Source organism: Panthera tigris, chromosome A2 (assembly GCF_018350195.1).
Source record: "Panthera tigris isolate Pti1 chromosome A2, P.tigris_Pti1_mat1.1, whole genome shotgun sequence".
Lineage (NCBI taxonomy): Eukaryota > Metazoa > Chordata > Mammalia > Carnivora > Felidae > Panthera > Panthera tigris.
In genome coordinates this window covers 452,923-465,483 of record NC_056661.1, presented here as the reverse complement: position 1 = coordinate 465,483, position 12,561 = coordinate 452,923, and the positions used below count along the sequence as shown (strand labels likewise).

Genomic DNA, 12,561 nt, shown 5'->3' with positions numbered 1-12,561 from the left:
CTGGCGTCTCGGCAGACGTGGAGTCCGGGGCACTGACTACCATCAGCTCACAGCGCGTTTCTTCCTGGAATGTTTTTGTTTGTCCGCTTTCCTTGTCAGGGAGGACCAGAGTGTGGCCCTGAGGTGCCGGGCCTGGTCTGGCTCTGTGCCCCCCCCCACCCCCCCACAAGACCCCTGCCAGCGGGGCAAGGCCGCGTCCCGTGCTGGGGCCTTCAATAGGCAGACTGGTAACCGTTTAACCCCGTGACCCCCCCAATTGTCCTCAGCCGCGTGCAGCCTGGCCAGCGGAGAAGGGGCGGTCCGTGCCCCGCCCTCTGCGCGTGCCCACCCACCAGCCTGCACCCCCAGCCGCTCCCCTGACCCAGCAGGGCGACAGCGTCTGTAAATGGGGTCACAGGGCGGCTGCAAACAGCCAGGGAGACGCCCCTCCACGTCCCCAGGGGCGATGCCGGCCCCGGGATCTGGAAACTTAGGGACAGGGGGTTTACGACGCAGACAGGGAAACTAAGGCACAGAGAGGACAGAGCCCCACCCAGCAGCCCCCCCGACGACACCTCTGGGTCAGGGAGAGCTTGTCCCTGCCCAAGATCCCACAGAGCTGAAGAAGGAATTGAACTTGGCAGGCCCCCCCCTCGCCCCCGCCTCCTGCCCTCAGGCCCTGTTCACACCTCAGGGCTCCCTGGGGAGCATCAGCAGGGGGCAGGCAGGTTCGGAGGTTGAGCTGACCCCAGGGCCAGTTGAAGCCATCACTGACTTGGACAATGTGACTTTCTGGCTAATGGTTAATGGGTCGCACCTCGACCTCACGCTTCAGGGCCAAGGTGAGCCCGTTGCGGGGGGGGGGGGGGGGGGGGGGCATGGGCACACCAGGCTCACACGCACGCGGGCCTCCAGCTCCCTGTATTTGCACACAGCCACGGGGGACGGTCAGCCCATCACACAGGGACCCAGGGGACATGCAATGCACTGGGCTCCCCACACTCTGAAACACATGGGCCCGGCCTTCCACAAGCACGTCCAGACCCCAGGACACACACCAACACGTCCACGAAGGGGAGGGACACGTCACGCGGTGCCCGTGCCCGTGCGCACAATCACAGCAGGCGAGGGGACGCACAAACACACCTCCGAGGCGACAGATACGCATAAAAGACGCTGCAGGGGAGTTCGCATGGCTCCAGGACTTTCAGATGAACACGCAGGAAACCCTCAGCATCGGCACACACGTGGGTTACAAACACCCGGAGGGTCCCAGGATGCCCCCGGACCCCCCGCTCCGGTGAACACAGATGCCAGCAAACACGGGGCCCTTGGAGACTGCCCCCCCCCGCCCCCCAGGTCCCGGGGACCCCGCCCCCGCCCCCCCACACCCCCACGTCTGAGGGCTGCACCCTGTGTGGCTCACCCGTGCCCATCCCCTAACCGGACACAGAACGTGGACACTGCCCGCTGGGCACCACTCCCTGCAGTGGCTGCGTGTGTTATTAGAAAGCGTGGGGCGGGCCGGGAGCTTGGCAGCGGCCACTAGGGTGGGGAACGGGTGGTGGGCGTGGGGCCAGGCCCCGGCGGCCGTGACCCCACGGCGGTGACTGGGTGGCTGGTGGCGGCGCAGGGGCCAGATAAGGTTCTTCCGCTGAGTCAGTGCGGTTCCCAGGGCTGGCACGGGCAGGGGCACAGTGCCAGGGGCTGGCGGGCGGGCACCCTCCCCATGCCCGCCACGGCCCGCTGGCTCCGTGCCAGCAGCCACAGCGGCTTTGATGAGGCAGGCGCTGCCCCAGGCGGGGTGGGCCAAGTTCCCAGGGGCTTCTCAACACCCTCCCCGCCCCCAAGCACACGGCCCCGGGCTCCTGGCGCCACAGGAAGAGGCTGGGCATCAGAGACGGGCCCCAGGACACACAGGGCCTGGCCTGCTGCCCACTCTGTTCCAAGCCCGGCAGACGGATGTCGCCAGGTTCAGGACCTACTGTCTGACCTCTAAACCTTTGCCCAGGCTGTGCCCTCTGTTCAGGACACCCTCTTCCACCAGAAACATTTTCATCCTTCGCCCCTGGCCCAGCAGACTGAGCCTCTTCCAGTCCTGTCCGGACCACAGGCCCAGAGGGGTCCACCCGTATCGCTCACTTGCCCCACTCCAGACCCTGCCAAGGCTCCCCTAGAGCCCACCTTTCGTCTGCCCTAATGTCTGCTCACCCCCACCCCTCCTACTGGATGTTCCAGCCACACTGTTCCCAGACGCACACTCTACCCTTCTCTCTCCATCTAGCAAACTCTTACGTATCCCGCAAAGCCCCAGCCCCAGAGCGTCTGGGCAACCTTCTCCTCAACCTTCCCCTGGCCCAGCCCCAATCCCTAAGGGCTCCCTGCAGCCTTGGGGGCTCCCAGGCAAGACAAAGAAAATCTGACAGCTCCTCCCCAAATCCCCACCCCCACCCTATGTTGCCCAGGGCCAAAGATGTTCATGGCAGCATCATTTACAACACGCAAACAGGGAAACAGACACCGTTGTTGTCAGCCCCACGAGGAAACCACAGTAGCTAAGAAGAAGCCAGTGACGGGGAGCGCTCAGATCCACAGAGACACTGAGTGAGGACAGGAGCAGTGGCCAGCCTGGCAGCCCGAGACATGGCACTTTGACACCTTACAGGACACATTTCTGGACAAGAATGGCCAAAGCAAGGCCAGCAAATTCCCTTTCTCCTTCCACGAGAATGGCATCCAGTGCTACTTCTGGAATCAAAAATGGAGTTAAAAAAGCAGCCGTGTATCTTCTGTAACTAGGAAAAAACAAAAACCAAAAAAAACTCTAAGAGGGGCGCCTGGGTGGCTCAGTCGGTTAAGCATCCGACTTCGGCTCAGGTCACGATCTCACTGTCCGTGAGTTCGAGCCCCGCGTCGGGCTCTGTGCTGACTGCTCAGAGCCTGGAGCCTGTTTCAGATTCTGTGTCTCCCTCTCCCTCTGACCCTCCCCCGTTCATGCTCTGTCTCTCCCTGTCTCAAGAATAAATGAAACGTTAAAAAAAAATTTTTTTTTTAATTAAAAAAAAAAAAAAAAAAAAACAACCTAAGATTGATGAAAGGGCCAGAAAAAAAATGAAATGTGACCCCAGCCTCACTCTGCGTTGGGCCGGGCCTGCGGTAGGGAAGCAGGACACCCACAGGCATAAAATGGATCCCAGGAGGCCTGGGCAGGGTCCCCAGCGAGGACACAGAAGCCCCTGGGGCCTGGAGCCTGAGGCAGCAGGTGGCCCTTCCCACCTAAGTGCCCGTGTGTGTCCAGGCCCCAGGTCCTGACACCTGATGTGAGGCCCTGGACCCATCGCCTCCACTGCACACAAAGGGGACAGAGGCCCAGGGGTCCCCAGAGCCCCAAAGCCGAGGTAGGGCTCGCTCCCGGCCCGTCTGTCCACTTCTCCAGCGCACCCTGGAGTCCGGTCCCAGCGCAGACACCTCATCCGTGTCACTGGGCGGTCGACCCAGCCACCCCACGCCAATCTCCGTCAGAACAACCGGTCCAGCACTCAAGTGCCCTCCCCGGCAGGATCCGGGGTGTGTGCAGGGGACCCCGGTGAGAGGCCCATCAGCTTCCTGCACGGTTAGGTGACGTGCCGGCCGGAGCTGTCACCCTACGTGTACAGGGTATGCAGCGAAAGAACATCACCTTGAAAAGCGGGGGGAAGACACCCCTACGTTTAACACCAACCCAAACCACAGTGAGACCTCACCCCACCTTGACTTGGGCGCCAAAGTCGTAATCGCTGGTGATCACAAGTGCTGGTGAGGACGTGGGGAGGCCAGAGCCTCGTGCGGCCATGGGGAGGAAAACGGTGGTGCCGCTGTGGGGAAGCGGTCAACGGGTCCTCGAAAGGTCAGAGTTACCGCCTGACCCAGCGATCCCACTCCTGGGGTTGTGCCCACGAGGGCTGAAAACACACATCCACACAAAACGCGCACACGTGCTCACAGCAGCACGACTCACAAAAGCCCAGGGTGTGAGCAACGCCATCCACAGGTGAGGGTAGACACACGGTGCACCCACTGCGCACGCGCACACCCACAGACGACCGCGTCCACCGTGCACGCGCACATCTGCAGACGAACGCATCCACGGCGCACGCCACTCCGGTGTGTGCACTGCGCACGCGCACGTCCACAGGAGACCGTGTCTACCGCGCACGCGCACACCCCCGGTTGACGGTGTCCACCGTGCGCGTGCACGCCCCTCAGGTGCATCCACCACGCACGCGCACGTCCCTCGGCCGCAGCAGAAGTGAGGCGCGCACACACCCGCCGCCCCCGCGGTCGGACCCTGAACACACGATGCTCAGAGAGGGAACCAGACGCGACAGTCCACACGGGGTGTGGGCCCACGTGTGTGAAACGTCCAGAACAGGCTCATCCAGGCACAGGAAGGGGGCTGGTGGGGGAGGGGCTGGGAGAGGGGGTGGGGGCATAAGAACTAAAAGATGCATTTACAAAAGTTCATTTTTGAGGTGACCAAAATGTTCTAAAATAGACGGGTGATGGACGCATAACTCCGTGAAGACACTAGGAGCCACTGAGTCGCACACTTTGGGTGAATCACGTGCTATGTATGAGACTTGATATCAATAAAGCTGTTGAAAACAGTCCCCACGTTTGAGGAGCTGAGACCAGGGATCCCGATCCTTAAGCAGCCAAAGATCTGAGGTTAAAAGTCTGCTGGGGGGGGGCAGGGTTAAAAAAAAAAAAAAAAAGTCTGGTTTAAAATCCTGCAATGCCACTTTCTAGAGCCCAGGCACACTGTGTCGGGGACAGGAAGCCACCGGGATGCCACGTGTGATGCCAGGAGCCTAAGATCCTAATGGCTGCTGCAGCTGCCCGATCCTGGCCATGGACTCCAGGCGTGTGGGCCCCGTCCCCGCGTGTTCCCAGGGCCCTACAGCGGGGAGGCCCCAGTGATTCAAGGGAAGGTTCCGTGGCCACGAGCCTGCCGCTCCGGGTCCCTCCCTGCCCTGGCCGCCCCGGGACCTGCAGCCACCCGGAACTTCACGGCTATCGAGGGCTCGTAGGGGAAGTCGGCCCAGGCCCTGCCAAGACTGGGGAGGAAGAGGCAGAGACAGTGCCAAGTGGGCGGCCGGCCGGCCCGGCTGCCACGTGCCAGGAAGGCTGTGGGGCAGGCGCCAGAGTCAACACGGCCCAGGACGGTGCCGACACTGGCGACACAGGTGCTCGGTCAGCTGGACCTGCCGCGGCTGGGCGGGAACGAGTCCCCGTGCCGCAGAGAGGCCCTCCCCTCCCCCCGGCCCGCACCTCCCACAGCCCCATTGCCTGGGGACCTGATTCCGTCTCCTGCGGGGGCCGGCCTGGCAGCCTCTGGCCTCCACACACGAGCCAGTCTGGGTCCCGCCTCAGAGCCTCTGCCCGAGCCGTCTTCTCTGCCAGGTGCACCTGACCCTCACAGCACAGCCCGAGAGGCTTCTCCCACCCGGCCCCCCGCGCGTCCCCCCCCGACCGCCTCAGCAGTGCCAGTGTTTCCTGGTATATGGACCTCCACACCACAGCACGGGGGCTCTACATCTGTAGGGGCTCAGTATGACCCTGACACTGACCGCATGCACGTGGCTTGGGGTTCCCTGACCCCCTCTGGCTTCAGTTTCCCCACCCCTGGGCATCCCTGAAATATCACCATCGTGTTCCAGACAAGTGCGGTGGCTACCGTGGCCCTTTGTTCCCGACATGCCCGGGGGCTTTGGGGTCTGAGCCTGTGACCTGCCTCTAGTCAGTGTTGAGCCCCAGGGGCTGAGGCCACTGAGCAGGGGCGGGAGGTTAGGGGTCCTGTCAAACTCTGACCTCACAAGGACTGTGTGGCCTTGAGTCTCCCTTTGGGCCTGGCCATGACCCTGTAATGCTGGGTGCATCTATCCAGCTCTCCGGCCCCCGAGCCTGGAGCTCTCTGTAAATATTCCGTGAACGAATAAATATAACTTGCCCACACTGTGCCCATTTGTGTTATTTTGGACCCAGAGGATGTTAAGAGCAACACTGTGGCTCAGTTTTCCCATCTGCAAAATGGGACAGGCAGGAACCCAGCCCGCTGGTGTCTCCTTCTGAAGGGGAGAGACACTGAGGCAGGGAGCAGGCTCGGGTCCACACGCAGGGGCGGAGCCTCCAGCAGGAAGGGGGTGTGGGGGGCACCGTCCCCCCTCTACACCCCTCCCCTCCTCATAGCTCCTGGCCTGTCCCCCTCAGCACGTGTCCGATCTCAGGTCCTCTACTTTACAGGTCCTGTCTCTGCCCGAGGCAGGTCTCGGAGGACTGCAGGATGCACACCGCTCTTCCCCAAGAGAGGCTGGAGCCCATGCCCTTGTCCCCGGAGGCCAGTTCCCGGTCCATTCCTCCAGAGCTCCGCCAAGAGGGGCCCACAGCCAATTCTGGGAGGCCACTCGTAGCCACCTCCCAGCTCTCACACGCTGGCCTGTCCAGTGGAGCCCTTCGAGGCTCAGGCCCTGGGCCGGGGAACGCCAGGTCCCCCGCCGGCCACTCCTGGAGGTCGGGGCAGGGCCCAGCTGGCCACGGACTGGAATGTGAGCCCGGCCGGACGCCATCTGGTTTCCATCTGCCCAGCCCAGCTCGGCCCAACTTCAAAGGGTCCCCCGCCCGGCCACTTCCTCTGCCCCGGCCGCCTGCAGGGAAGGCACCAGGACGGCCCGGCTTCCTCCCCGCCCCTCTGTAGCCCCAGGGAGCCGCTCTGCAGTCCACACCGACGTGGCCACCCCCGGCTCAACCAACGGCTGTGGCCTCGACACGCCAGACTCCACGCTGACCGGCAAGGCCTCCGGCCCGTATGCCCCAGCCCCCACCTCTCTGCCCACACGTCCACGCGCTGGGCCTCACCCCGAACGCACAGCCCAGGCCGAGCCCGGTCGGGTCGCGTGGCCTCTGCCTGGGCCCCTTTCCTTGCTGTCTCTCTGCGGGTCCTCCTGGTACACACTCCGTCCCCGAGCAGCCCCCACGCTTCTCTCTCCTGGCTTTGCTCCCTCCCCCACATCCGCGCATTCCACGGCCGGCCGGTCCCACCCACGGGCCCCCATCTCGGCCGGGCGTTCTGCAGGGCTCCCAGCGTGCAGCTGGGTGCCGCCCGCCCCGAGGCCCCCGTCACGACGCGCGGCCCACCTGCTTGAACTGCTCCTCGTACGTCCAGTCCCCGTGGTCCGGCGGCTGCAGCTGGGGCGCCACGTGGGCGGCCCCTCCAGCGTGGGCCAGGCCGGCCCCTGGGCGCTCCTGGCCGCCCAGCACCCGGGGCCCGCCGTCACCCCGGAAAGCCTGGGACGGCGGGGCCCTGCGGGGGATGAGAGCCGCGGGACCCAGGCCGGAAGAGCCCGGGGGCCCCAGCCCCTCCTCGTCCTCGTACTCCGCCTCCTCGTCCTCGTCCTCCTCCTCGTCCTCCTCCTCCTCGTCCTCCTCCTCGTCCAGCTCTTCCTCCAGCTCCTCCTCCTCCTCCTCCTCCTCCTCCCACTTTGGCTTCCTGGGGCAGGCAGAGGGCACAGGTCAGGGGAGATGGCGCCAGCTCACTGCAGCCCCAGGGCAGGGTCTGCTCCTCGCCTGAGCCTCGATTTCCCTCTCTCTGCACAGAAGAGCGGCCGCCACCCCATTGCAGGTGCTGGGAGGGGCGTGGGCCGTAGTCTACCTGTCTTGTTTCCCGTCGGCACAGAGCCCCACCTGCTAACCCCTCCTGCACTCGCTGCACAGGCTTCCTTGGCGGGCCTGGAGGATCGCCCAGCCAGTTCCTGCCGCAGGGCCTTTGCTCAGGCTGTTCCTTCTGCCAGGCATGCTGTTCCCAGCCCCAGACACCTCTCCCCACCCCCATCCTTCGTCTTCTCGGCACTCCTTATCACAACCCACAATCACCCCGTTTCTCTGCTCGTTAAATGTATTCCCAGAAGGGTCCCGCCGGGGCCCTGCCAGCACTCAGCTCGGGGCCTGCGCACGACCCAGGCGGAACGCACCAGCGGGCCAGCCAGCACCCGTTCTGTGCAGGGTCCCCCCCCCGGGGCCACTGAACCTGCTGTAGCCTCGCCGGGCACGGGGCTCCTGGCCACACGTGGTCGGTGCCCTCAGATCAAGACGGCATAAAGCTACAAACTCAGGCACCCCCCCCCCCCATTTGAACGGTGGCTCCTATCCTGGTTGGTACGTGTCCACCGTCCTCCAGAAGGTTCTAAGGGACAGCACGGATCTCAGCAGTCGGCAGGACAGCGTCTGGTCCTGCCTGCACAGCTGTGTCCCCAGGGCCCAGAGCTGCCTGGTACGCATCGAACCCTCACCCACCGCTGGCTCGCGGCTAGCCCGCAGACCCCCGACTCACAGGTCACCGTCGGAGCCCACGTCCTCCAAGTGCTCATCACCTTCGGCACGTCCTGGTGCCTCCCGGCCTCGGCCCGGGGGTGCAGGTGAGCCTGGCGCCCCTTCCCGGGCCGTGTCCTCGTCCTCCAGGCCGGGGGGCCCGTCCTCAGAGCCGCCGGGGCTGGGCGGGTGTCCGAGGCCCGCAGCGGCGGCCCGCATGGCGGCCAGCGCGGCCATCTGGGCCCGCTGCATCCGGGCCTTCTCTGGCTCTCTGTCCTCGTCCGGGGCAGCCCTGGCCCGGGCCGGGGGGCCGGCGGGCAGCTCGGGCGGCAGGGGCGGTGGGGGCTGCCGGGCCTCCAGCTCCTGGCGTGCCCGCTGCTGCCGCTGCAGGAGTGTCTCCATCACCGCCTGCAGCTTCATGGCCCTGCGGGCCGGGCCGCCCCGGGCACCAGACGTGGGCGGCAGGGGCGGCCCCTGCGGGGAGGGGGCCTGGCCGCACTGCAGTGTGGGGGCCTCAGGGGAGCCGGGACAGTGCAGGGTGGCGGGGGGCGGGGGCGGGGGCCGCCGGGCTCAGGCTGAGGGCATGCCAGCGGTGCCTCCTTCTCACGCCAGGCACCGGGCAACGGCGGCTGGTGTCTGGCTCATTCACGGGTTTGCAGAGACCTGGGGGCAGCAGGAGAGACCGTCAGACCACACTCCAGGGCTCCTCGGCCCCATCCTCCCGATTGAGGTCAGACCGCAAAGGCCTCTGGGAAAATCTCTCCCCACCATTCCCATCAGGGTGCAGACCTGGAGGCCTCCCTGGAGGTGGTAGATGGTGCTCTCCCCATCCGCCCCCCTCTGTCTGCCCTCCGGGAGGCTGGGAAGCGGGGTCACCCTGCACTGAACTCCTGAGGGTCTGAAGGTGGCCCCCACCAGTCTGGGCCACAAAGAAACGTGCGGTTCCTGACCCCACCTCCTGGGGAAGACCTTGGATTATTGCTTCATAAACACAGCAGGGGGACTGGGCATTCCCGGCCTCCGATTGGCCACAGCCAGCTACCAGGCACCAGAGTCCAGATGGGTTCCGGGTTCTGGTTCCGAGCTCCAGGTGCTGCCTGGACCCCTGCTGGTGCAGCCCCGTCCAGATGGTTCCAGGCGCCACCCCCCCTCCACTCAGGCTAACCAAGACCGTGGCTAGCCCAGACCGAGGGCTTCCTGTGTACAGGTCCTGCGATCACCCTCCTCACTCACGCTCCCATCCCATTCCTCAGCCTTGACCTCTCTAGGCCTCAGTTTCCCCATCTGCAAGATGGTGTCCTGACAGCGCCCACCTCTGTGCTCAAGCAGGGACGAAGCAAGTTTGTGACGGTAAAGGCAGGCACACGGCAGGCACCATGTCGTGTTAGGGAAGGAGGCGCTGGATGGTCCCCATGTTACGGATGAGAAAAACTGAGGCCAGGAGATGCCCTGTTGGAGGACACACAGCACGTTCCGGGCAAGGCTGGGATTTGAACCAGGGTCTGAGAGACATCAGAGCCTCCCTCACCACCCCACGTGATCTCTGCAGGGGAGTCCTCCTGCCCTTTGGGACCCCAAATGGGGCCAACGCCCCCAGAAGGCAAGGAACTGCGCCCCAGCCTGGGGTCTCCTCAAACCACCACCAACCCTAATTGCCAAGGTCTCAGGCAGGGACACCCGGAACCTGGCATTGCTAGGCCTCACCAAACAGAAGGACGCAGGTCCCACCCCAGCTTCCCCCCCCACCAAGCCCAGGCCACACCCCCACCCGCCCAGACCGCCAGTAAAACAAACCGGGCAGAAGCCAACAGGCCCAGTAGTGACAACACAGACGATACATCTATCGTGGGGAAGGGGGACGGGAGATGGGGGGAGGGGACAGGAGACTGCCCCCAACCCAGCAAATGAACCCCCAAGCCACTCCTGGGGCAGACAGGGACCCACACACAGGAGGGGCCGGTGGGCAGAGGCTCGTGGTCGCTAGCTAGCTCGCACCCATTCCCCAGGATGGCCACCTTCCCAACTCCCATAGTGACCTGCTAACCCGAGCCTGACGCCACTCAGGGGAGTCTTGCAGTATAGACGCCCCCTCAACACACCCAGTCAGGGGAGGGGCCCTGCAGAGCCACAGGGACCCAGTGGCCCTCTGCTTTCTCCCCAGCCCCCCTGCTGCTTCCATCTGGATAGGAGAAAGGGCAGTGGGGGGGGGGGGGGCGGTGGGTGACCCCCGTGGGAAATGGGAGAGGGTCATGTCCCCAAAGGACCTTGGTTTCCAGTAGGGACGGGGTCTCAGGGCACAAAGACCCTCTCAGAGGCCACAGTGCGAGAGGCTGACCAGTACAGTCTGTCCTTGGGGGCAGTGAAGTAGCACCCAGCCCCCCACTCTCCACCCCTCCCAGGACTGGTGATCACCCCCCCACCAGCCCTAAGAAGTGCTGAGGGGACATTTCACGCCCAGTGTCTAGTCTGGTCCACTACCCCTCCCCCACATTTGACAACTTCAAGACAAGCCCCCCCTCCCTACGGAAACGCTCCGGGCAACACCCCCCTCCTCTTTGGGGGGCAGAAGGAAGAGGCCAGAGGAAGCCACTCCCCCCCCCCCAGCCTCCTACCCCCAGGCCTGCCGGGTTTAATGACCCTTCCGGGTCGCCCAGTGGGGGAGGGGAGCAGGGCAGGCCTCCACGTTGGGGTTGGTGGAGGGGGCAGGTGGGAACCCCAGAGCTCCCCTGGGCCTTGCCTGGGGCCCCCATGGCCGCCATTAACCCTAAGCTGGCGACGCCCACCCCCTCCAGACCCCTCCCCCAAGAGCCCTTTGTCCTCAGCCCCTACCCCCCACTTTATGACAACCCTAAGGGAGAGGCATTCCCAGGCAAGGACCAGGCAGGGGTGGGGGTGTGCTGGGTGGTCGCTGGAACCTGACTAGGGGGCCAGAGGGATCCTGGGCCACACCCTCCCCCCAATGCCTCCCGGAGAGAGAGGTCACCCGCTTGGGCCGGGGCCTTGCAAAACACGGTTATTTAAAGAGTTGTGCAAGGCTGGGGCCCGCGGGTGGCGAAAGGGGCCCCTCACTCCACGAAAGGAAGAGGGGGTGGGGTGGGGCAGAAAGCTGGGGAGGGGGCTAGGAGAGTCGGGAGTGGGGCGGCCCGGAGGAAGTGAGAAAAGAAAAACCGAAGAAAGAGAAGAAATAAGACGACAAAAACCCCAGTCCGGATTTCAAAGGCTTCTTGGAAAGCGACCGATTTGCATGGGGGGGGGGGGGGCAACCCCTCCGGCCCGGGCGACTAAAAACGGAAGATTATTGACAAATCCGCCGCCTGGGGTCGGACGCCGAACGTTGGAGTTGACAAACGCGCGCTCCCCGCGCTTCCTGCGCCCGCTTTTGTGTCTGGGGGGCACTGACCGAGGCGGGGGGGCTTTTCCCGGGGATCCCCACCAGAGCGCTGGCTGCCCGGCCGAACCCACGCCCGGGCGCGGGCATGGGGGGGGGGGGGGGTCCCCCTCCAGGGGTCCCTTTCAGCTCCGGAGCCGACACTTTATAAGTAAGCCCTCCAAGCTGGCGAGGGTCGCTAGGGAACTGCCCTCCCCACCCGGCGTTCCCACTCCGCTCGGGGGTCGGGAATAAAGCACCCGATTCCGGGGAGGAAAAAAAAAAATGAGATAAGAATCCGGAGCGCAGCCCCCCGCGCGCGCCTGGAGACCATTTCCTTCCGCTGGGGGGTGGGGGGCGGCGCTCACTCGGGACCCCCGACGGCCCTAGCGCAATGTGGTAGGGGGTGAGGTCTCCGAGGGGGGTCGCGGAGAAAACCACCCCAACTCGGACCCACCGGAGTCGCCTTCCCGGTCCTGGGCCCCCACCCTTGTCCCTGCCCAACTTTGGAGACCCCCCTCACTGGCTTCCCGGGCGCACTGCGCCCACCCGGGACCGGAACCCGCAACTTAAAAGGCCAGCCTCCCCCCCGCCTCACCGCGCAGGGCCCGCTCGGGGGGCGCATGCCCTGCGCCTGGCGTCCGGCCCTGCCCCGGCCGCGCCTGGCCTCCGGCCCGGGCCGCGAGCTGCGCGCTGCTGGCTCCCGGCCGCCGCCGGGTTTGTGCCGCGCGCCGACTCACCGAGCCGCCCGCCGAGTCCGCGTCTACACCCCCATCCGACCCGATTGGTAAGAGTCTCCCCGCGCGCGGCCTCCCCCGCCCCTCCCCTCCCCCCGCCGGCGCGCTCACCGCCCCGCAGACAAATCACCGGGT

At 65.2% G+C, this 12,561-nt stretch overlaps 1 protein-coding gene across 6 annotated transcripts in view; it reads right to left on the bottom strand.

Annotated features, from left to right (window-relative positions):
- ARID3A (AT-rich interaction domain 3A) overlaps positions 1-12,561 on the bottom strand; it is a 32,389-nt gene that overhangs the window by 19,620 nt on the left and 208 nt on the right. The window contains exons 2-4 of one of the 6 annotated variants that reach the window (XM_042977499.1): positions 9,636-9,771; positions 8,345-8,985; positions 7,153-7,504 (exon numbers count right to left, since the gene is read on the bottom strand). In XM_042977499.1, coding sequence (XP_042833433.1) covers positions 7,153-7,504; positions 8,345-8,742 — 750 coding nt within the window. In that variant the 5' untranslated portion in view covers positions 8,743-8,985; positions 9,636-9,771. The other 5 variants (XM_042977502.1, XM_042977503.1, XM_042977501.1 and 2 more) reach the window with 5 other exon arrangements.